The sequence below is a fragment of the Gymnodraco acuticeps genome, unplaced genomic scaffold (genome assembly GCF_902827175.1).
Source record: "Gymnodraco acuticeps unplaced genomic scaffold, fGymAcu1.1, whole genome shotgun sequence".
Classification (NCBI taxonomy): domain Eukaryota; kingdom Metazoa; phylum Chordata; class Actinopteri; order Perciformes; family Bathydraconidae; genus Gymnodraco; species Gymnodraco acuticeps.
In genome coordinates, this window is record NW_022990238.1 from 8,837,802 (window position 1) to 8,861,430 (window position 23,629).

A 23,629-nucleotide genomic window follows, 5' to 3' on the forward strand; every position below is an offset into this window, starting at 1 on the left:
AAATATGCCTCATGCATGGTATTTTCTATAAGGATTTTTCACCCTTTTTATGTACAGCATCAAGTACTCTACTCCAGAATCAAATCAAATATCAAATACTGCTGGCATTAAAACTGGAGTATTTTTCAGGAACTGTGCAGTGTGTTCTTGCAAAACAAAGTTGAAGGTACTCAAAATTCCCCACCAAAAGCAACAGGAATTGAAACTGAAGCACACCCAGAGAGACATACATGTTTAATTAAATCGTTAAATAATTAAAAATCAGCTTTAATCTACAAAAACTGTTGCAAAGATGTTGCCTGACATCTTAAAAAACAACAATATGAATGTAATACTTGAACTGGTTTTTGCACGAATGTATATATTTGGATGTTTGTAGAAATAAGTTCAATTTGAATATGTTAGGTTCCATCCATTATTTCAACATGGCCCAGCTTGAACAATGCTGTCTTTATCATGACCTTCCACTTCCACTTCTGTGTAACCAGGCTGTTGCTTCTGAAACTTCAAGGATGGCCAGTAGTTATTGCGTCGCTAAAAAAAAAGAAACGTAAAAGATTATGTTTGGTGTGGATATGTGTCATTTAAGCACACATGGCTCCTGTCAGGGCAGGTGTCGGACACATTCAGTGCTCACCTGGATGAGGTAAAGTGGTGATGCAGCAGTTGGATGGTAGTTGATGTAAAGAGCTACCAGTACCATAGCCAAAACTAAAACCAGTGCAGCTGCTATACCAGCTATCACTCCTGTGTTAGCCAACCCGTCCCTCTTGGTTGAAGAATCTGTCTTCACATCTGTAATAGAGATGAAACCTCATTATTATACCTCTTCAAAGGGCTCTATATTTTAGTTTTTTGTTCTCATTCTGTTTCTGAGAATAATAACTCACCGTTGCCAGTCTTAAATATATGACGTTTGGTCTCATCTGTGAGAAAACAGAAAGCCATAATTTCCATACTTATTTCATGGCTGAATCTATTCTTATTCAGCGACAAAATGTGGGGGGGAAATACTAAGAATAGCTCAGCCTTACCGTCACATTCACAGCCTTTTTGTAGAGGAGTCAGTGAGGTGACATTCTCGATCTCTGGTGTGATAGAGGAACCAGTGGAGCTGTCAACCCTGGAGTAATCCTCACAGGTTGCATTCTTGCTCTGCCCATATACAATAATGCAATATATTTTATGCATGAGACTTACAAATGGCAAATAAGCAGATATGTATTCTTGTTGTCCACATTACCTCCTCTGAGCAGGCATAGTCCAACCATTCTTGTCTGTGTCTATCCATGCCATCTGAACACCTAAAACGCATCAGATGTATATTTATAAAGGTAAAACAGCACCATATGAATGTTTAGGCTATCGCAATGTACTGCTCACCTCTGGAGTACGTGGCACCAGCTACAACCAGAGGTTTGGTTATATGAGAGGCAGAGCTCACAGCTATCATGTTGTAGACAGGCTGAATAAAGAGAAGGAGGTAACATATTATAACACATCCAACATATTGAACAGAGACTTATATTTAATAATAATCACTTACTAGGCAGAGGAGTGAATTCAACAGCAGAGTAGCTGGTGATCTTTGTAGTGTCTATCTCGACCCGATGGTACTCATAAATTATCCGTTGCTTGGCATCTAAGTCGATAACAGGTTTGTTGTCAGGTTTTCACATAAAGTACTATGTATCCAAAATATGTGGTTAATGTATTTAATATAATTAGATGCGCAATAATAAAAAATAAAAAATGATAAGACAGTGTTCCAAAAAAATAACAATCTGTTTTTACAATTGATTTATGTTGTAGTCAACAGATAAATAATGCTGATTCCACCCTCTGAAATGATTTCCTTCTAACATTTCTATATAAACTTGCCTTGCCTTCTCCATCTGTTTTATATCATATTACAGTAAAAATATTTGGGTTTCAAAATGAAAAAATAAGTCCTTTAAAGACATCACCATGGACTTTGAGAAACAGGGATTGACATTTTCTTACTTTTTTGTATTAAAGACCAAACAATGGAGGAAATCATTCACAGAAGAATCACTAATGAAAACAATTGTTAGTTGCAGCAGTATAAAGAGTTTAAATGGACAGAGATAAAGCTCAACGTCAACTCTATTATCCTAATCTGGTTTGGTTCAATGGCAGGATAACACAAAACAATCATGATAACAGAATATGAATGAAATGTATTTGCATAAACTTTATTGCCGACCTGGTGATTGAGGAGAAACTGGCGTGACCATAAAAGCATCAGACAAACCGGCCTTTACTGGATGCTCAGCTGAACCGATCGCATCTAAAGACAGAGGTATCTGACAGACAAAAAGGGAACCGCTTATGCATGCAGCAAAATGAAAGAGCACCATTTTAGAAAGCTACCGAGAGCAGAAAAGAGATGTGTCTCACTCACATCTCGGTAGCTGAATGTGATGGTTCCTGTTTTGTGAAGAGCAGCCTGAAACGTAAAATCTCCTTCTGACTCTTTTCCCCGGAGTCTGACCCGATCCCACTGGACCACAAACACCTCACCTGAAGACAGGGAACGTCAAAAATGTGTCAGATATGTTACTTGGCAATCATGATCAAATATGTGGTTGTATCTTACCATTGTCCATGTATTGCACAGTAGATTCTTTAGCGTAGCTGGGGTCAAAATGTGCCATTAGAGGGGCGATGTACTGTGTGGCCGTGAGCATACGGTGAGTAATGTCCCCTGTGAAGATAAAGCCTGAACATGGCCAGATGGACAAATATGTAAGTTTTGAGTATGATCTGCAAAACACTTCTCTGCTCTGAACGCATGCAGGAAAGGTCACATCTGTTCTAAAATGAAAAAAACAGTACCTCCAGTTGCTATGGTGATCTGCCTCAGGTAGTGTCCGTAAAAAGGAAAGTCAAACGACAGGGCAACCCTCTGCAAAGAGAGTGGATAGAAGCAGTCAGAGAGAAAATGAGGCATTGGGGGTATAGCTCAAACGGTTGCTAGCGTTTTCAAGTTGAAAGCATCCTAATCATTTTCTTCAAGGAGACCAGTTGAAAGTGCATTATCATCTCACTTTCAACTGGTCTGTACTTGTTATTAATGAAACTGATATTGATGAAACTGATTTGCTCGACTGTTTCAAATTGTAATGATTGTGTGCATTGCTTGAATTTTACTTAACAGACTGTATGTGGTTTGTCTTGTGTGTCATGTTTTGCATTTTGTTTATGTATGTCTGTAAGTTGTTGCTATTGTCGGGACCCCCTTGAAAATGAGATGGCGCATCTCAAGGGGTTTATCCCAATGAATAAACATGTCTATATATATATAAGGAGAAAACCAAGTTTGTATTGCACTGAGATAGAATAAAGAGGCTTTAGGCGCTATGTTTTGTTTGATTTCCCTCATTGTATGGTAGAGCACCACTCATTTAATTACTCCATTAACACCTTTATGTAAAGAGTTTTGTTATATCCCTAAGAGTTATATTAATATATACCCACCATTTTGTTATACTATCAATCCATTCAGAAACATCAACATTTAGTCAATACTCTCTATTCTCCAAATCAATTCAAATGCCTACGCACACAGGGGGGATTTACAGAAAACAATGAAGCAAGTTATCCAATGTTGCTGCTTTTATGTCATTGTTATCCGCAAAACTGTCCACTTTCCTGCAGCCTTAAAAGCAAACACTCACCATCAACAACCATGTAACGCCAAATTGGCCTGACTGCAATTTTCAGGGTTAATACTCAACTGAATATCATTTGATAATGCGTGTTAGAACAATTGATATGAAATCTGACTGACTGTGTTCATGTATCAAATACTCGGTTCATACTGAAAATGAGGGGGCACCCGGATTTGAACCAGGGACCTCTTGATCTGCAGTCAAATGCTCTACCACTGAGCTATACCCCCATGCTCCTATTTCACATTGTTATCATTATTACTCTTTATAAAGGAACAGGCACTTGTTTGCGTTAGCAGGCTCTGACTCAGCTTTTAAAAGCAGACAGCTGTGACTAACACTCTGATCAGCATAATATCTGATGCAACAACTGCAATGATCTTGTTAAAATATAGACACAACTTGGCTACGTAGGAGGAGGTCATTGAGGTAACAGAGTGTGCATTTTTTCAAAACAGATATTCAAACTCTATTATGAGTGTCAATAATCAAAAGAGCAAAGGGAATACTGGCCCTGCTGTTACCATTGATACAAATGATAACCCTCACCTGCAGCTCTAGCTGTAATTTAATATAATAAAAACACATGACCAGTAGGCTACCTTTTGTTTTCCAAAAAGGCAAGCACATTTTTCTTCTTAGCTTCAAATATGTATACATCTAATGTAAAAACAGTTTACTCCTAAACTGTATAACCTGAACATGTTTTATTTAAAGCTCTTTCCAAATGGAGAATACATTTTTTCCATTACATATTTCTTAGCGATTAGGAGTTTTCCTTTCCTGTTCTGGATCCACTACATCTTTTTATATTAAAGTGAGATGTATGTCTGGCTCAGGTGCCAGGTGTTGGACAACGAGAGGTCAGAACTCGGTTGGTGCTGACAGCCTCTGGCAGGCCTGACGCTCTTGGCAAGTATCGACATTTCCCTGGTCCATTAGCTCCCCTACCTTATATTTCAAACTGAACATCCTGACATACCCTAAAAATAAAGTATTGGGAGAAAATGTTGGGATTTTATCATTTGAGAAATGTACAATCAGAAGCTGACTGTGTACTTGTTTTTGTTGCACTCAATTTCATCAAGGACATAGAACAGATACATTTGTATTGCTCAATTTATACAATTCCTTGCATAGCTTCAGTAAAAAGGGTATCTGGATAAATCCCAATGTGTCTCCAGATTCTATGAATTGACCAGATGTATTGGTGTATCATACATTTTGCACATAATTGGATGCCCCCTGCTTGTTCATACTATCACCAAATTACTGGGACAGAGGTTCCAGCGGTAGAGCTTTGACTGCAGACCGCACTTGAAATGCAGCTGCACTTGTGCAGTAGATGCTGCATTATGTCACATGTAGGGGGCACCAGATTTAAACTTTAGATGTCTTGATCTTCAGTCACCACTCAGCCATATCCCTGTGACAGTTGTTAATTTGTGTCAGTCTGGAAAAGTTCAATAAGGATATAAATGTTTGACAACTAACTGAACAACAACTAAGTAGTTCATCAAAATAGGCTAGTGCACAGTAAGTAACTTTCTACCAATATGTCACAAGAACACAGGTCCTTTAAATACAGATGTATTAGTCTTGCACACATTTTGCATTTATGTGAAGGTCTTCTCTTTGAATGTGTTTATATGTCATTTATAAAACAATTTGAATTCATAATTTTAACTCATAGCAGGTCTTTAGCTCTGCAGTAGAGCATTTGACTGCATGTGGTCCCCATTAACGCTGGGTGCCCCGTTAACTGTGTGGGAAGAAACAGCTGTGGTATGAAATTCCTAAAAGTATGAACAAATAGAATTAAGGAGACAAACTTTTTCTTACTCTTAATATTGTACTGTTTGAGTAAAAAAATAAAAATAAATGTACCATGCCACCAATGTTAGTCAAAAGAAGCTTGTCATAGGGGGTTTATGCCAGTGAAAAAGCATTTGACTGCAGATGAAGACATCCCCTAAAATCAGAGTTCCCATATGATGCAATATGTGTCATATCTAAAAATAAAAGTCGTATCTACAAAATGTGTCATACCTATAATACTTTTACCTTCATATGTTATGTTGATGAGAAGAAGCGAGAGATGCACAATTGTTTTTAAATGTGTTGTGTTATTTATAACCATTAATAACCATATGGTTATTACAAGAATATCACTAAGCACCTCAGTTGTGTTGGTATAGCTCAGTGGCAGAGCATTCGACTGCAGATATAAAAGGCACATTTCACAGAGGATATATTAATATGTATACTTTTCACCAATAAGTTATAACCTAATACAGAAAAAGTAAGAATATGCTTGTCTTTTTTGTCTGTTGTACTCACCACAGCCTGTTTGTATGAATTTGACAGAATGCCATGGACTCTTACTTGACCATGTCGGACGTCACTCATATCTACCCATAGTTCTTGTGAGCGCTGGTCTTCTGGGCCAAAGCTACGCCATGCGTAATATTTCCCAGAATCCTCCTTACACACAAGAAAAACACGGAGGATTAGAAGTTGTAATGTGTGACTGTTTTTAGGAAATATGTCATACAGGCATCAAGAGTTCACTCATATGCTGTCATAGACCTCTCCTAGTGAGTGGCAATTAGTCAACTCTATTTCCAAAGCAGAGCAGTGTTTAACTCCAATTAAAACAAATAAAACATGTCAAAAGCCAAACACATAATCTATGCCACAAACCATTACAGTCATAAAACACTGCGGTTCAGCTCTCACCACTACACGTGTCGTGTTGTCTGGCAGGATGTTGATGGTTAGCCCTCCACCCAGGACCGCCCTGCTTATCCTCATGTGGCCTGAAGATGACCGCTGCGCTCTGTGAGGATGATTGTCACCTCCAGCGGACTCTCTATGCTCTGAGATCACACTGTACCAATCATCTGTCCACAACAATGAATATCAGGTTAGTATGTTATGTCTGTTACCATAGATTTTCATGGTATAATCGCTTGCATCTTTCTTCCATGCCATATGATACATTTGAAATTCTAAGAAGAGAGGAGAAAGGAAAAAAGGAAAAGCCCACATGAGCCAATATATTTGTTTGACTCTGGCAGCATTACTGTTGGGATACATTTCAGATGCCAGTTTTATTCAGTCTCTTAAAATTGTTTACTAGTTTAGGCTGAGGAATCAACCACTCAGCCAAATCAGATATTACAATGTGTTTTGATATTTTCATTCTCGACCTTGTCAGTTAATGCCACTGATAAACAAAGACAGAAACAATACAAATAACATTTTATGAGCTCGGAAGGAACAGTCAAATCTTACAAACAATGTTAACCATATTTAGTAAGCAGACTGGGGTAGGTAACTTTGTTTTAAAGTTCTTGGTGATTTAATTCATGGTTTGGATTTCTTCAAATCCACATTTTGAAAGCCGCATATTCCTAGTTGATGATCTGAGTTTATTTTAGCAAGACGAGGACCTATCCTGGTCCTTGTATAACCTCGGTCACTGATAGAGCTATAGGCTACATTGCAAGGACTTTCTTTCTGCATCGAATTGTCTGCAGAAATGTTAAACCACGTAATTGGTCACATAGTCAGTTTAAACCAGCTACTTTTTTGGATTATTGATATATTACATCTATTAACTTCAAAATATTGTCCTTGTTTCTTAATCATAAATTGCCTAAGTGCAGAGGTGGGATAAGTACTGAGTGGCAAACAACTGAAATACTGGGGTAAAGTCCCTCAAAATTGTTATAACAAAAGTGTTATATTGACTTGCAAAGTGTTGAGTTGAAGAATAGTAGCATGGCAATAATCAAACATAGTATAAGTAGATGAAAATTGTTCTTATATAAATTATACAATATTTGAGAACATTTAAAATATATCCGTCCATGGTCTCACTGGAGTATAACGGTGCTGCGCGTTTTTTAGGTAGACCACGGTAGCCGACAAAATGACGTCACACATCGGCCTATATAAACCCCGAGAAAGCGTCGTCATTTGGCGGGGTGTCTCATCTAACCCTAAATATGGGCGGCCTTCTGTACTTAACGTTTTCTGTTTTCTTGTCTGGCTTCCAGGGAACTACAGGAGGTGTTTGGTGCGGTGCTGGTAACGTTAAAGAACTAAAAAAGCCACGACAATCACTCCGTCGTGTTCAGTTTCCCTTCATAAACACCGTGAATCACCTGCCGTGGTCAGCTTGGCTGCCGCGAAGAGTTTGTCTCTGTTGCTCCGGTGATTTCATGTCGGGACATGTTGCTAACTGAGCAGAATAAAACTGAGCAGGGTGACTCTACCAGGCCCTCAGTGGTCCGGTAGAAATCCCAGGCTCAAACACATGTAAACCCTGGATTTAAACGTGTCAATCCTCACTGTGGTTGTTTTCTGTCGATATCAGGCTAACGCTAGCTTCTTACATCTACAAGCTAGTTAGCATTAGCAGCACCGTAAGACCCGCCCCCTTAGCTTCTCTCACAGTGACATGAGGGAACATGAAGCACTAACTAAACATTTAGATTTAGACACGATGTGAAGAACTTTTGTCTTTTACCGTTAATATTGAAAACGTTCAAACGCATGTGTACCTTTCTTGCTACCAGGTGGTATTCCTCCAATTCTGTGATCCCATTTTTTAAACAAGCATACTTTAACATGACCATTGTCAGGTTAAAAAACGTCTTTGTCCAGCTCTCGTATTACACACACCAGATTCAAATCACTTAATTACATCTCTCATACTCTGCCTAAGTTTATTTCAATTCACCAAAACAATTGATTACTTACTCTTGAGAGCAATACATTAGCTGAAGTCTCCAAAACAAAAACATGTTGTGCTAAATTTGAAAATCAACATGGAACTTTTTGTAATTCACACATTCCTCAACAAACATGTGATGTGACATACAATCACTCGTTTGCCATTTCAAATGGCCTTGCCCAAGACCACCTGGCAAACACCTAATTGTTGAGTGTGGTGTATCAATCAAGAAGACCTATGCTTCAGTCCAACCTTATTACTTCGCAGGACCCTCTATCTCCGATTTGATAGTAAAAACTATAACTCATGATTTATTGTTTGGTCCCAAATTATATTGCTGTGTTTATGTATTATATTTAAAAGATGATTGGATTTTTAAGTGCACAATGTACCTTTGGAAAATGCATGGATATGTTGATTTATTTTACAATGTGGAAATAAAGTTTCACCAGGGTGCAGTAACTACTCATGTGTGTTGTGTTTGGTCAATGTACTCATATACTTTACTCTCACAATTTTATTTTAAAATGAAACCAAGACTATTGCTAGGAAGTTCAAATGTTTAGTGTAAGTCCTTCAAATAGGATCAGATCGTTTAACTGTAAGCCATGTGTTGACAACATTGGATTTTTGGAATGAAGTGTTTCATTTAGCAAAATAACAGGTGTTCTTATGTCTGGGACATGTGTATATTTAAAAAAATAACAAAATGCTCAAGCAATCATAAAGAAACTAATGCTCTTGGTCTTGAAATAGTTCAGGTTATTTTAATTTGAAAACAATCTTCTTGTGAAATGACAGATAAAAGTCAGCTAGCACAGATTTCTGTTTAACATTTCATGCAAAAGAAAACACGAATCCAGAACGAGTAAAGTCTTGTGCGTGAGTGCACATTCAATTAAGTTGGATCTTGAGGTTTTGTTGAACCGAGTATAAAATAATGATATGAGGGATGAGGGTGTAGCTCATGGGTGTGAAAAACATGAAATGACTAACTCCACCTCTAACCAAACCTACATTACAATACAAGGTGTCTATTGTGTTGTTCTCAAAAGGGACATAAAGAGAAACCAAGTTTATTTTTGTTTAGGTTAGGACCAGACTGACCTGCCATCTGAATTAGGCATTTGCTTTAATTCAGCTATTTTACACATGTTGTCAAGCCTACAAAGAAAACAGCAAACTCCCTCACATGCAGACATACTTCCATCAACTCTTTCACTAGCCAATTTAACAGACTAGAACTTAATCCTAGTTTGTTAAAAAAAAACACAGTTCAAAGCCTAAGCTCAATTCAAGCATTTGTCTTATCATTGGCAAGAAAACACATTTACGAGTAAAAAATCTGACATATTAAGCTTTTAAACAACTCCTTATGGGTTCCAACAGCCTGTGCAGCTCCCATCCTGCCACTGAAATGTCATTTGAAGTTGGTTTGATGCCTGCATTTCTGAGTGTGGTAGGGAAACATAGGCCGGTTGGTCTCTAAACTATGTCGTGCCAAACCCCCAGAGTTCAGACTGTGTGGGACTTCTGCTGGTGATGCCTGCTTTAAACATCACTCTGAATTCACACAATTAGAACTGATGTCTTCCAGCCGTCAAAACTACAATGAGTCATTTAACAAGTGGCTGTAGTGACAAGTCTTTACCTCATAGGGAGCTTATTTTATTTATGCTTGTTTCTCTCCACCCTTTCATTCAATTAAGTGGTGCGTCAATGCATTTGTGGCAGCTCATATAATAAACCTAGATGTGTGATTGTTGAGGGCTGGGTCCTCCCTGTTATGGCATTTATATGAGGTAAGAGGAGAAATGGTCTGCAGTGCGGCAGATAAACATTATTCTGGTTCATGAAAAGCTGGGAGGGGTGCAGACGCTGAACATAAAGCTGGGGCTTTAATATCTACTCAGGCCATCAGTCTCACAGGCAATAGTATTGCAATCCCTGGCAGATAATCAAAACAGTGAGATGGGAGTCATATCGTCTCTTCTGACCAAAACAAACTGATAAAATCTCACTCTGAACTCATCTCTTTCCATCCAAAATTCATCACGCACTTAAGTTACTGTGGCTTCACTCAAAATGGCAGGCAACATTAACTATGATGATATGAAACTCACCTTTCAAACTGACATTTGATTTTGACATAGGAGTGATCTTAATTCTTGATATTTAGATATTTAGTACATAAATAACAAAAGAAACCTAAGCGGTTTACAAATGTTAAGATGAACCTGGATTAGTTTCTTATATCTGCTCCTTTTTGAGCAGGAGAAAACAAAGTGTGGGTATGAATGTAAAGAGAAACACAATATGGTTACAAAAGCTAAACCATGCCTCTGTTACAGTGGAGAAATGGTTTTGGTCTGACTCAGAAAGTGAAAACACTTTAATTGGCTAAATCTGCCCTTGGCCTAGTGGTTTGCTAAATTCAAATATTTGTTTCAGGGTGTAAACACTTTAAAAACGATTTGAGGCAGCACTGAAGCAAAGGATGACAAGTATAAAGACCCGGTGAGGTAAAGCAGGAAATGCTTTTTGTCAAATGTAATGAAAGGGCAGATGATCTGGACAGGAAACTGACCTCTGCCCGCTCCTTTAGGATCTAAACCACGACATTTAGCTGCCTTTTTCTGTGAGCGGTCAGGACAGAGCGCTCTGAGAGAACACACCCTTCCTGAGCAGAGGCTCAGCATCACCCGCAATAAACATGCATAGTTCATTTCAGGCATGTGGTTGAATTGCAGATGTGCAATTCTCAAATGTAATCTCAGTGAATATCTTTTAAATCCGTTCTTAAACCTTTCTTTTATGAATGTTTCATTATGTTATTGGTTCTAGGGGGAATGCCCTGGCCTTTTATATATATATTGCACCTCAATTTATCCGCTTGGGTTTTTGTAGTATCTCAGTTGTTTGTATATAATTATATTGTGTTTTATGCAATGTATTTCTTTCTGAATGCACTTTGAAACTTATTATTTCTAAGTAACATACTAGAAACACTCACAATGGCATTATTTATTTGAGAGGAGAATAAATGAATAAGGAAACTTAAAAATGATCAATTTAAATGATGTTGTCACTAACAAACTGCAACAACTAAACTGTATGGATGGACATCCCATTTGGGTCAACTTTAGTTAAGAGAACCTGAGCACACTGATTGCTTCACATGTCCTTTGCTATGGTGAAACGATAACTCTACATGGATAAGCAGAACATTCTCATTTCAAATGTTTGTGTCCGATAAGACAAATAAGACAAATAAGACAAATGGAGACTGAGTTCAGGCCAAAACCATTTCCCACACAAACACTGTTCCAAAGTAAAACATGATTCAAAGAGCAAGTTGCTCGGCTGTTGGCACATACATCGTTTTGTTCTTGCCACTTTATTTTTCTTTAAACACAGGAATGTTTTGATTATCACAAGCTAAATTGCCTTTGACTTTTATAAAAATAAAGATTCAATTTAAGATCCACAGACCACAACATCCTATCTCCACTCCAGTCTTACAATACGTTTAACTTTGTTTCTCATTTTTCAAGTTTTGCTCCAACTTGTCTGGATCAGCTTCAGGCTATTTGCAAACCTTTCAGCAGGACAAGAGATGAGAGACCAAACACTGAGGTCATTGACGGGTACACAATTGATCTTTTGCTTGGGGCTTGGTGTTATTACAGACTGGTTCAGATGGTGTAGATGGCCCCCTCGGGAACAGAGTAATTTTTTAAAACTGGGCAGGAAATAATGTTGAGTGAAGAGGCAATTAAGAGCAAATTAGGCAAAGGAAAGGAGGATATGTTAGGTCAATACAGAACAGCTGACCCCTTATCCTGCAAGCATATATCTGAGCACTTCCTGTCGTATCGTGTTTTCATCTGCAACACATTTCAGTGTGCAGAACAATACGAGGAGTACTGGAGGATTTACTGAAATGTTAGGGGAACGCGGGAGAGGAGTGTGGAGAGTGACCAGTCAAATTCCTCAAAACTAGAAATAAATTAATATGAATGTCCAAAGCAAACTCACTTCCTGCATAACACTCTGCACCCCTGAACTACCTTTATATATAGATATATAATTCAAAAAACAAAGATGGTAACTGATAAATCTACTCTCCAACAGCTTGAAAAGCCTACAGACATTTTATGCCAGAGTCTAGAAGGGTCCAGGAGTCAAGAAGAAAAACAGACTCAATATCTAATTTTAAACCTGAGACGAGCTGTTTGTGGGTTGTTGTTTAGACTCAGTTGCATTCTTGTGAAATAGGGTATTTTTATTGTATACTTTATTGTAAACTGGGTCATTCATTCTTGTGAGTAAAATAAAAAGGGCATGGTATGCATGTTTGCTGTTCCACAAAGACTCCTACTCCTATGCGGTCTACAGTAAGTTAAAATAGCACAACATTATTATACAAAATTATAAATAAGAATGTTAACTAACTCCTTTAACAAAAACACAAAGAAAAACGAATTAGGTAAAATTAAATGTATGCAGTGTTTATTTGCAACTCTTTAAAATATAAAGTACCAATTAAGCACAAGAGAAAGAAAACTGTTAGGCACACTTACACCTGTAAACCTAAGCATCGCTGTGACTTGACGCTGTGACTTGACGCTGTGACGACCAGACAGTCGGAAAGGTGGAGATATTAAAGCAATGACGATGGAGGCTCACCTGTTTGCTGTTGAACTCTTCCCAGCTCTGCTTGGGAGAGACAGAGAAGTAGCATCACCAAACTGAAACACATGTTGGCCAGAAAAAGACAGAACAACAGAATAACAGCTCCTCTTTTCTTCTCCCTCCTCTTCTTCTCTTTGCAAAAACAACTTTTCTCTGAATCTTTCGTCCTCCCTCCAAATCTCCCTCTCTCTCCTCACACCACCCCTGTTTCCTCCTCCTCAATGCTGTCGTGGTAATTGTAAACACACGAGGATCAGCTGATGAGGCTTTGTAAAAGAGAAAGTATTTCATCTGAACACTTTAACGGCCTGGATAGCAAGTTTTGATTTATATTTGATAAAATTATGCTTTACTCTCTTTGGGATTCAAAAATGTACTGGAGTTTGACTGTCAGCAGTGGGAATGGCGCCTCCTTCTGTCCAAACAGAATCTGAGGATTGAGCCATCTGACATCTGAGATTAGACATGGTTATCATGATAAACAAAACAAAAATGCTAGTAATAATATTATACATTCCATGTCAAGTCTGTAAATGACTCCTTAATACATTGTCTTGACTTTAACAACAACATTGTGACCAAAATGAACAGAAACGTGCAGTTTAATTTCCAGAGGTAAAGTACATTGTGTTTAAAATGGCATGTATGTTACAAGCGCTGTTGCACCACTCAACCACAGCTTTCATAATTTGTATCTGTTTCGAGAGCAAATACAGAGTCTTTGGCAAAGAAAATGGCAGCTGACTGTTTATTGGATTCACAGCTGGAAAGTCCATCAGTGCCTAATCTCATAATATCATACGCACAGTGTACAATGTGCAGCAGCGGGTGTCGGTTTTATTAGGTCATGGCTTTAAACAAACTAATAAATACACAGAGGTTGGAATAACTTTCAATTTAGATTTACTTACTCAGCATCACTTGTTTGTTCATGTGCTGATGAGGATAATCCAAATAAAAGCCAAAATGTGGAAAAACAGATAATAATGTATCACTCTGAAATTGTGATTGTATATTACCTGCAGTAGACGGCGGTCTATTTGACCTAAAACAGGCCCACCTAAAAGATGTCACTATCAGTTTGAACTCCCACATTAAGATTATCCTACATGTTCTTGCAGTCAGATCACCCTTTCCATGTGGTAACTTAAGCCTTTATGTGTTAGGATTTGTTGTTCTACCACTGTAAAACTGTGTGTTAACATGCAATACTATGTCTCAAGTTCTTGAAAAAAGGTTGCATACAGTGATTTGAACGACATAAAAGCTGATTACTGCACTGCTGGTAATGGTGGATTTAATTTTTGTTTTTATATAGACAATTGCTGGGCTGCTTAATCTATATTAATATATCATAGTTCATTAGTTGATTTAAAATGTGTATTTAATCTGCAGAGTAGACTTACTAGTAATTTAAGTTCCCAAGTGGAGTGAAGCAAACGTTCATTATTTACCTCTGAGATGTAGGCCTAGTAAAAGTTGGCTTACAAAGTAGTTTAACATTGACATGCTAAATTAGACCTTAAGTTCAACTAGCCTACCTACAAGTACTGCAAAATTGTACTTATGTAGTCCACAGCAGGAAAGCTTCTACTTAATTTATTTAAATGTAGCCTACTTTTTACATGACAGCACTAGTTTGAATGTTTAGTTAGCCTTTGATTATTTTGTGTCAACATGTAGGATACGCTAGATTGGTTTTGACCACTTTCTTAGTCAACAAGTTGTTTTGTAGGCTACCGAGCTATCACACTTTTAGTTGCAAATGTTGTTCATGTTTAGAACATCATGTAGGGTTACCCTATATCTTGACTATTAAGACTAGGCCTAATTGTAAATTCAAACGAAAAGTCTGAATTACTCAAGGTGTCATACATTTACTCAATCCACTGTTTACCCTTCCTAAATACATATTTAACCCGAAATATGATCTGTAACTAAGCATAACCAAGTCCATTTAGTTTCTCAACCTAACTAAACCCTAATCATAGCGTTGTCTCATTAAAAGGTATTTATTGTTTTCTGTGAAATTACTACGTTGTGGACGGGACAGTCAAATACGTCATTCCGATGGCGTCTGAGCAGGAAACACTTCTATTGTGCTTTGTCCTCCATAGGCTACATACCAAACGACGTATTTGTCGTTCAATTTGGTGGATTCTTTGATCTCCGACAAGAAGTCAGCATTTCGGAACATCGCCACAAATCTAGGCTCAGTTCTCCCCCACGTGGTCAGACCATAGACTGTAGGTCAGACACGTTTGTACCTTTAACAAATACAATTTAAAGACTACGACACGAATGTCAATACAAATCAGTTCGTTAAAGTAAACATAATATGAACATAATATGAACGATCACGATTTATACGGAGTTATATATATATGTCAATAGTGTTTAAATAACGAACACACCACGTCAACTGAGCACAAGGGGGTATAGCTCAGTGGTAGAGCATTTGACTGCAGATCAAGAGGTCCCCGGTTCAAATCCGGATGCCCCCTCTTTTATCAATTTTTTTTCTCCTCATCTACCTTCGAGAGAAAAAAGGCTACCATTTCTTAAAGACTAATTATTCATTCTTTAAGATTACCTATAGTTGTGTAGCACAAACTAAAATAATATGCAGATGATACTGTTATTTATTGTTCATCCTCTTCTATAGAGCAAAGTCTTGATTTCCTCCAGTCTGCCTTTGATGTTATTCAATCCCATTCATCTCAACTCAAGTTAGTATTAAATGCAGACAAATCCAAACTCATGATATTCTCAAATGGCATAAAGTTAACTTCTATTCTCCCCAAGATTTGTACTGCTCAAGGGACTGACATTGAAAGAGTCACTACATACAAATATCTAGGTTTTATTATTGATCAGAATTTATCTTTCAAGTCACACACTGAAAATGTTGTTTCAAAGCAAAACAAATAAATTATGTTTCTTTAACAGAGAAAGATCCTGTTTCTCCTTTCAGACAAGGAAATATTTGATCTCTGCAATGTTTTTACCGGTTTTGGATTATGGTGATCTGCTTTACATGAATGCCTCTGACCAGTGCCTAAAGAGCTTGGATATTGTGTACCATTGCGCATTGCGTTTTGTTACTGGATGTGGATATCGTGTACACCACTGCACTTTGTATGCTGCTGCTAATTGGCCATCTTTGTCTGCACGCAGACTTTCCCATTTGTTGGGTTTTATATAAATCTCTGCTTGGGCTGGTTCCCTCTTATATTTGCACATATATGTGTAAAAAACAGAGTCTATATGGCCTGCGCTCCCAAGATTTTATTCAGATGTTGGTTCCTAAAGTGAGAACAGAACTGGGTAAAAAAAGCTTTTAAATATGCTGCCCCTTCTGCATGGAATAATATACAGAAGGAGCTGAAAGAGAACAGAGAACAAGAATCCTTTGGTCGATGTGATCTCGTATATCCCACAATTTAAGTTGTTTTACATTTTGCCAGTTAATAGTTTATTTTATTTGCATATCGACTGGCTAATGTGCCATTTAATTTGTGTTTTACGACCACTGTAGTCGTCTGCCTGTATTGTCTGTGTTTTATATGTTGTAACTTTGTTCATCCTGCCCTTCTTGTCCAGGTCGCTCTTGAAAAAGAGATTTTTATCTCAATGAGACTTTGTACCTGGTTAAATAAAGGATATATATAATAGAGCTTATATGCTACAGTAGACCATAGTCTAGTATCACAGCTGCAAGATAGAAAACACATCCACTGCATATTTGTAATACTATTTATTCAAAAAAGGCAATTACACAGTACAGTATACATACTTAAAAAATACGACTCATAGTACTTAGCAGCCAGCTCATTTGTAATATACAGTTCAAGAGCTTTGTTTTCTTAAAATAATTTACTAAACATGTTTATGTCTAAGAAAATACTTCTGTTGTTCAATGGCGTTTGATAACAATGTATACATTAGGGGCAGACTTGTATCCTAATATTGCAGGCTTTCTTTGGCCACAGGAGGTACGGTATGTGCTGTAAAGTTTCACCACAGTTATTGTGTAAAACTTAATACTAGGCAGCTGTTTTGTAACTAGTGTAGGTACTATTTAGGTTGAAAAAGGAAGAGTTCATGTTAACTAAAAGAGAAAGTAATTGGTGACGAGAATCAAAGGTCAAGATGAGATCATGGTTGTCTCACTTAAGGCTTAATGTGTTGGCACGAGAGGAATAAAAGGGCACTGGATTAGCTTGATAACATTAAAGTATGGGATAAACCGGACTACAACCTCTGTGTAGGTTGTCACATATTTGGTAAAACTTGTTTAGTTCCAGTAATGAATACATTATTGATACTTTAATGATTATACTTTTAAAAATAACCCCAGTGAAATGAAAGAAGCCCATTGTGACAGAAACGAGAAATGTGATATATCTGGTCAGGGAGCCTCTCTATGTGGGTCCCTTGTTTAGGACATGCACATTAACACTCCCTAGTTGTTCTCATCTACGTCACCACAACTGAGAACAACTTGGAGTTCAGCAATGAAGATTTATGGACCAAATATTTGGGACCGCTTTAACCCTGAGGTCTTTAGATCAAGCCTGGAGACTGTGCTGTGTTTCGCTGCCTTTTGTTCAATGTGATTCACACTGCACTGTTACATTTACAGTTGTATTCTGTTCCTCTTTTTAGGTTGTTTTATTTTGTATCCTCTTGGCCCTTTAATGAAGGCTTTTAATTGTATTGAAATGCATTTTGTGGTATGTTTCTCATGCACTTTGTCTTAATGCTTTGAAATGTTATGTAAAGCACTTTGAATTGCTTTGTGTCTTAAATGTGTTCCATAAATAAATCTGCCTTTTATTGCCTCAAGATGGATATTAAAATATATCCAAGCACTTCTTTAACAGTACACATTTATAGATAATGGTGAACATTAACCGACTCTAGGATCACCCAGGGTTCTCCTTTGCTCCTCCACCCTGAAGCCTTGGTTGTAAAGGTGTGACGCGGCGCAGCAGGCTCTATCACAGATGCCGTGTTCAGAGGACTTTGCCCCAAAAACAGTCAATATACAGATACTGAGGCCTCTGCAGGGCCTTTCTATGTTGGCTCAGATTGAGGACGTTTCATCCATTGGAGTGCGTTCTTCTAGTTTGCAACAACCCGAGACTTCATCCAGTCCAGACTGGCTGGTAGACTGGGAGAGAACGGAGAGAAAGAAAGCATTTTGAGTGACGGAAATATTTAATACAGCTGAAATGTTCCTAAACACATGTTGTTGTTCAGACTAACTCTAGCTAAGCAAGCTTTTTTATGTTTGAAATAATCTATCTGTAAACAATTGATATACAATTTGTGTTTGTTTGCATGTATGTTCCATTTGTGTCTGCTGTGTTTATTTTCTTAACTATTTTTTTCTCTGCAACTTTTACATTTATTTCAATATTTATACATTTTTACAAGATGTATTTTTATTTGAAGTGTATACCGATGTCTTATTATTCTGTGTTCTTGAAAAGTTACATTCCAATGGGTTATTCCTGACAAAAGCATTTCCAGGAACAATGAAAGCAGAAAGGAGGAGAAAGTGTGAGGTACGTTAGGCAGACTCACCCTTCCCCTGTGAGGGCGCAGCAGGCTTGAACATGCCAGGGGTGTGATGAGATGGAGTCGAGTGTGAGGCACTGCGAGATCTCTGTTGTCGTCATCGAGCCCTTCACGTCCTGTTTGTTGGCCAAAATAAGAAGAGCTGCATTCTGTAGTTCCTACAAAAAAAGAGCAGAGGGGTTACCAATGTTGCTTTCTGTATTTGTATCTAAAGAGCTGAAGTGTTTCCAATGGAAATTCCAAATATGACCCAACGTCAACTTTTGAGAACAGAGAACATAAACCTCAGCGGAAAATTCAGACACATGTCAACACGCTGTCGCTGACTCACAAAGTCTGAGCCGAAACTTCCTCGTCAACGGCTTTGTTACATATTGCGCAATTAGTTACTCTAAAAGCAGGTGGGTATCTCTGACATCTAGACAGAATAACAAAAGGGTTTTACGTCAAGTGTTAACCCTGCTGCTGTCACGGAATGTACTTCAGTACAATTTGAGGTACTTGTATATGAGTTCTTTAAGTTCCTGCTCCTTTCTGCTTTATGATAATTAACTGCATTTCAAACTTCCTGCTCTGCCACATCAAATTGATTGTCTAAGTTTCCTTGTGGATTGAGATTGTCAATGTAAATAAGTAATACAAAAATTCATTAGGATGTAGTATTACAGTATACATTAAGATAAGATAACATGTGATCATCAGTGGTTGGAAATTCACAAGCCGCATGTAAACTAATTTAAATTAGACCCACATTTAATTCAACCTTTGTTTTAAATTAGAATATCATTGAACACATCATTAAATATATATCTGACTAAATTAATAAAGGAAAAAAGCTAGGCATCAAGGAACAAAAATAACAAACTAAAAGGAAAATGACAATAAAAGAAATACAACTTTAAATAAAAATGAGAACATTAAAATGCATCCATATTATCCAATCCAGTAACATACATTATCCTGACTCTAATAGCCATTCTGCATAAGTAGTACTTTACAACATATGATGTCAAGACTTTTTGTACTAGTTAACATGTTGAATGCAGAACCAAAGTACCTCTGCACCTCTGTACTGCTGTAATCTAATCTAACTCCTTCCTCTCGTTTTTCCAAACCAAAATCAGCAACATTTACAGCAATCTGACACCCTCATCAGCACCCCCCACCTCCCCTCCTGGCTCCCCCACCCTTCACCTCACAGCCCCTGTCCCACTTCTCCCCTGTGACCCCCATGCAACTGTCCGACTTCATGACTGGAATTAACTCCACCTGCACACTTGACCCAATGCCCTCCAAATGTGTTACAGAGAGCCTCCCTGCCATCTCCCAACTCATCGCCACCATCATTAACTCCTCCCTCAGATCTGGATCAGTTCCCCCCTCTCTCAAACTGGCTGCTGTCACACCCATTCTCAAAAGACCTGGACACACACCTGACATCATGTCCAACTTCCGGCCCATCTCAAATCTCCCCTTTCTGTCAAAAATACTTGAACGTGTCGTTGCCTCACAACTTAAAGCCCACCTCAGCTCCAATGATCTCTTTGAGCCATTTCAATCCGGTTTCCGATCAAAACACAGCACCGAAACAGCTCTTCTTAAAATCACAAACGACCTCCTCCTCTCCTCTGACTCCGGCAACCTTAACATCCTCATCCTCCTCGACCTCACCGCAGCATTCGACACCATCAACCACGCCATCCTGCTGTCCCTCCTCGAATCATCACTCAACATCACCGACACTGCACTCTCCTGGCTGAAATCCTACCTCACCGACAGACATCAGTTTATCAACATCAACAACTGCACCTCCTCCACTGCTCCTCTGTCCCAAGGTGTCCCCCAGGGTTCGGTGCTTGGCCCCCTCCTCTTCATCCTCTACATGCTCCCCCTTGGCAAAATAATTCGTCGCCACAACCTTCAATTTCACTGCTACGCCGATGACATCCAACTTTATATCTCAACAAAAACCATCACCCCCACAACACACTCCACTCTCACCAACTGTCTCTCAGAAATAAAAGCATGGATGCAAACAAACTATCTCTAACTGAACAGTGCCAAATCAAACATCATCATCATCGGCCCCCCATCCCGTATCAAAGACATCCAGAATTTCAACTTCACCATTGACAGCCACACTCTATCTCCCCCCCTCACATCCGCAACCTCGGAGTCATCTTCGACAGTCAGCTCAAATTCAACCACCACATAAATCACATCACCAGGACCGCCTTTTTCCACCTCAAAAACATTGCCCGTCTCCGCCCATCACTCTCCTCCTCTGCTGCTGAAACCCTGATTCATGCATTCATCACATCACGACTCGACTACTGCAATAGCATCCTCTACGGCATACCATCCAACCTCCTCAATAAACTCCAACATATCCAGAACTCTGCTGCCCGCCTCCTCACCCACACCCGCTCCCGAGACCACATCACTCCCGTCCTCCAGAACCTCCACTGGCTCCCCGTCCGTCAAAGAATCTACTTCAAAGCCCTCCTCATTACTCACAAAGCCCTCAACAATCAGGCCCCCCCCCCCTACCTCACAGACCTGCTGCACCACCACACCCCTTCCCGCTGCCTCCGCTCATCAGAAGCCAACCTCCTATCCATCCCCACCCGCACCAATCACCGGACCTGGGGGGACAGAGCCTTCTCCGTCGCTGCCCCCTCCCTCTGGAACTCACTCCCACAACCCATCAGAGACTGCACTGACCTCACCACCTTCAAAAAACTCACAAAAACTCACCTCTTCAATCTGGCTTTTAATGTGTGATTGTTTTTGTATTATTTGACTTTAACTTTAACTATATATTTATTTGTTGTTCCTTCCTTTTCTTTTCCCTTCATTATATCTGTAAAGCGTCTTTGAGCACCTGTAAAAGCGCTAACAAATTAAATCTATTATTATTATTATTATTAATGTAAAGACTGATTTGTTGTAACATCTGGACCATAATGATTGTTACTCATGAAATAACAAACATCTGTCAACACAGCTTGATTTGTACCTCATGTGCAAGCATTTGGTGCAGTTCCTCTTTGGTGAGCGTGAGACGTTCACGGTCAGTGCTGTCCACAACCAGAATGACAATCTGAAAGAGAAGTCACATAAACCTCATATTATCAGAGCTTGTATTATCAGGAGGGGGGAACAAGAAACCTTCTGCAGACATACGTAATATATTATAGGTGATTATGTAATGGTGATAAGTAACTTTTTCTGTACTTTGACAAATGTTTTTTATTATTGTGTTCTACATTGCAGGAGAACGCTTATGTGTATTGTGTTATGTTGTTGACTGGTTTTAAATATTCTCATTATTTATTTAAGCCTTTATCTGTGCCGCTGTAGACAGGAAGTGATCCGTACCTCTGTGTTGCCGTAGTACGAGTACCAGCTGGCTCGAAGGTTGTCCTGTCCTCCGATATCCCAGACCAAGAAGTGTGTTTTACGTACAGTGATCTCCTCAACATTGCTACCGATGGTTGGTGATGTGTGCACAGCTTCTTTTGTCAGACTGTTTGTGCAGAGAAAAAAAACACATTATAAATACAGATATTCAGCAGATATTGTGGTTATATGACACTATTTAAGTCGAAAATTGTGCTAAATCACTTACAACTGATAAAGGATGGTTGTCTTCCCAGCATTGTCCAAACCCACAATGATTACTTTGTGCTCTGAGGGAAGAAAAGTAGATTACATTTACCCAGTGCAAACATGTTTTATTCTCATTAGAACACACTTCTAATCTTGAGTTGCATAATTCATTTCAGAGCAAAACAAGAAAAAAAAAGTACACACAGATAAGATAAAGGACAGACAGACGTCTGTTATTCAAAGTAAAGTTGTTACATCACTGCATGGCAACAATACCAGGTATGTGCTGTGTATCAACTGCTGACAGAGTTATTGTTACTGTAAGTCACTCTGAATAAAAGAACATTCATATGTTTAGTGATAAAAGAGAAGACACGTTAACCAGTGACCAGTGCTGAACGTTTTATTTTGGCCTAAATAAATTGGAGAGGATTATGAATTATGAAAATGAATATCGTATTAATATACATATCTCTGTTATGTTGCAACCCGTAAAAGTGTAGTTTATTTTAATTACCTTATAGACTCAAAGGTAGCTTTTTCTATAAAAACATATCATCATAATTAAGAGTTGAATCATGTATATTAAAAGTTAACGTTACTGTACTGACTTTCCACCAATGATTGTGTTATTGTATAGGCAACATGAAAACATGTCCATTAGTCCATTTTCAACATATTATTTCAGGATATGCTATACTTAAACAATTGGAGAGCGTTTTAAAAGTAACAACACTTGACACCAAATCTCGTTTGAAATGAACTTTATCTTACCTGTGTCACCGAAGACAGACAGCATCTTGGTCAGAATAAATCCCATATTCAACAAGTGTGAGATGTGAGCAACGAACACAATAAGATCCAGTAAATCCGACCTGATGGAGACACACTTCAGTGTAAACTGCTGACTAGCAAACTAACCTGAATTCCTTTATGTGATATCGCTTTCTACTGCTCCATTGCGTGAGTGGGTGGCGCCTAGAAACCCTCTTAAAAATGTGACTCACCGACGAAGGGCATAGTAATGGTGCGTTCATGTGCCGTTGGAAATGTCTGAATTACCACAAATATTATTGGCTACATTACAACTGGATTATTTTGTAGGCTATACCTAGCCAAAGCTGATTGAGTAAATAAAGCACTACATATTGATTGAAATAATACAACATTTTGGTTAAAAATAAAGGTGGTATTCACACCAGTTGGTCAGCCTATGTAATTATATTTGTATATGATCAAATAAGGATGAATGTAGACGTCGTATATGAAATATAGGATGTTGAAAATAAAATAAATA

At 38.4% G+C, this 23,629-nt stretch overlaps 2 protein-coding genes and 1 non-coding gene across 4 annotated transcripts; all 3 read right to left on the bottom strand.

Moving 5' to 3' along the window:
* Positions 1-238: 238 nt before the first annotated feature.
* LOC117548677 (plexin domain-containing protein 1-like) lies at positions 239-13,257 on the bottom strand. 2 transcript variants are annotated; one of them, XM_034220077.1, is made up of 14 exons: positions 13,129-13,257; positions 6,435-6,598; positions 6,036-6,179; positions 2,860-2,929; positions 2,621-2,743; positions 2,426-2,544; positions 2,228-2,327; positions 1,547-1,642; positions 1,384-1,465; positions 1,244-1,304; positions 1,035-1,155; positions 891-926; positions 638-795; positions 239-534 (listed from the first exon to the last, which is right to left on the bottom strand). In XM_034220077.1, the coding sequence occupies exons 1-14, from the start codon at positions 13,199-13,201 to the stop codon at positions 421-423; spliced, it is 1,461 nt and encodes a 486-aa protein (XP_034075968.1). In that variant the 5' UTR covers positions 13,202-13,257; the 3' UTR covers positions 239-420. The 2 variants fall into 2 exon arrangements, with proteins under 2 accessions (XP_034075968.1, XP_034075969.1); XM_034220078.1 differs by lacking the exon at positions 13,129-13,257 and adding an exon at positions 7,868-8,066.
* trnac-gca lies at positions 3,854-3,925 on the bottom strand. The gene has a single exon. It is a non-coding gene; the product is annotated as a tRNA-Cys (tRNA).
* A 3,619-nt stretch (positions 13,258-16,876) lies between the features above and the next one.
* arl5c (ADP-ribosylation factor-like 5C) lies at positions 16,877-23,330 on the bottom strand. Its single transcript, XM_034219503.1, has 6 exons — positions 23,107-23,330; positions 22,352-22,412; positions 22,102-22,249; positions 21,740-21,823; positions 18,727-18,878; positions 16,877-18,310 (listed from the first exon to the last, which is right to left on the bottom strand). Exons 1-6 carry the CDS (start codon positions 23,150-23,152, stop codon positions 18,262-18,264), a joined length of 540 nt encoding a protein of 179 aa, XP_034075394.1. The 5' UTR covers positions 23,153-23,330; the 3' UTR covers positions 16,877-18,261.
* Between the last annotated feature and the right edge of the window lie 299 nt (positions 23,331-23,629).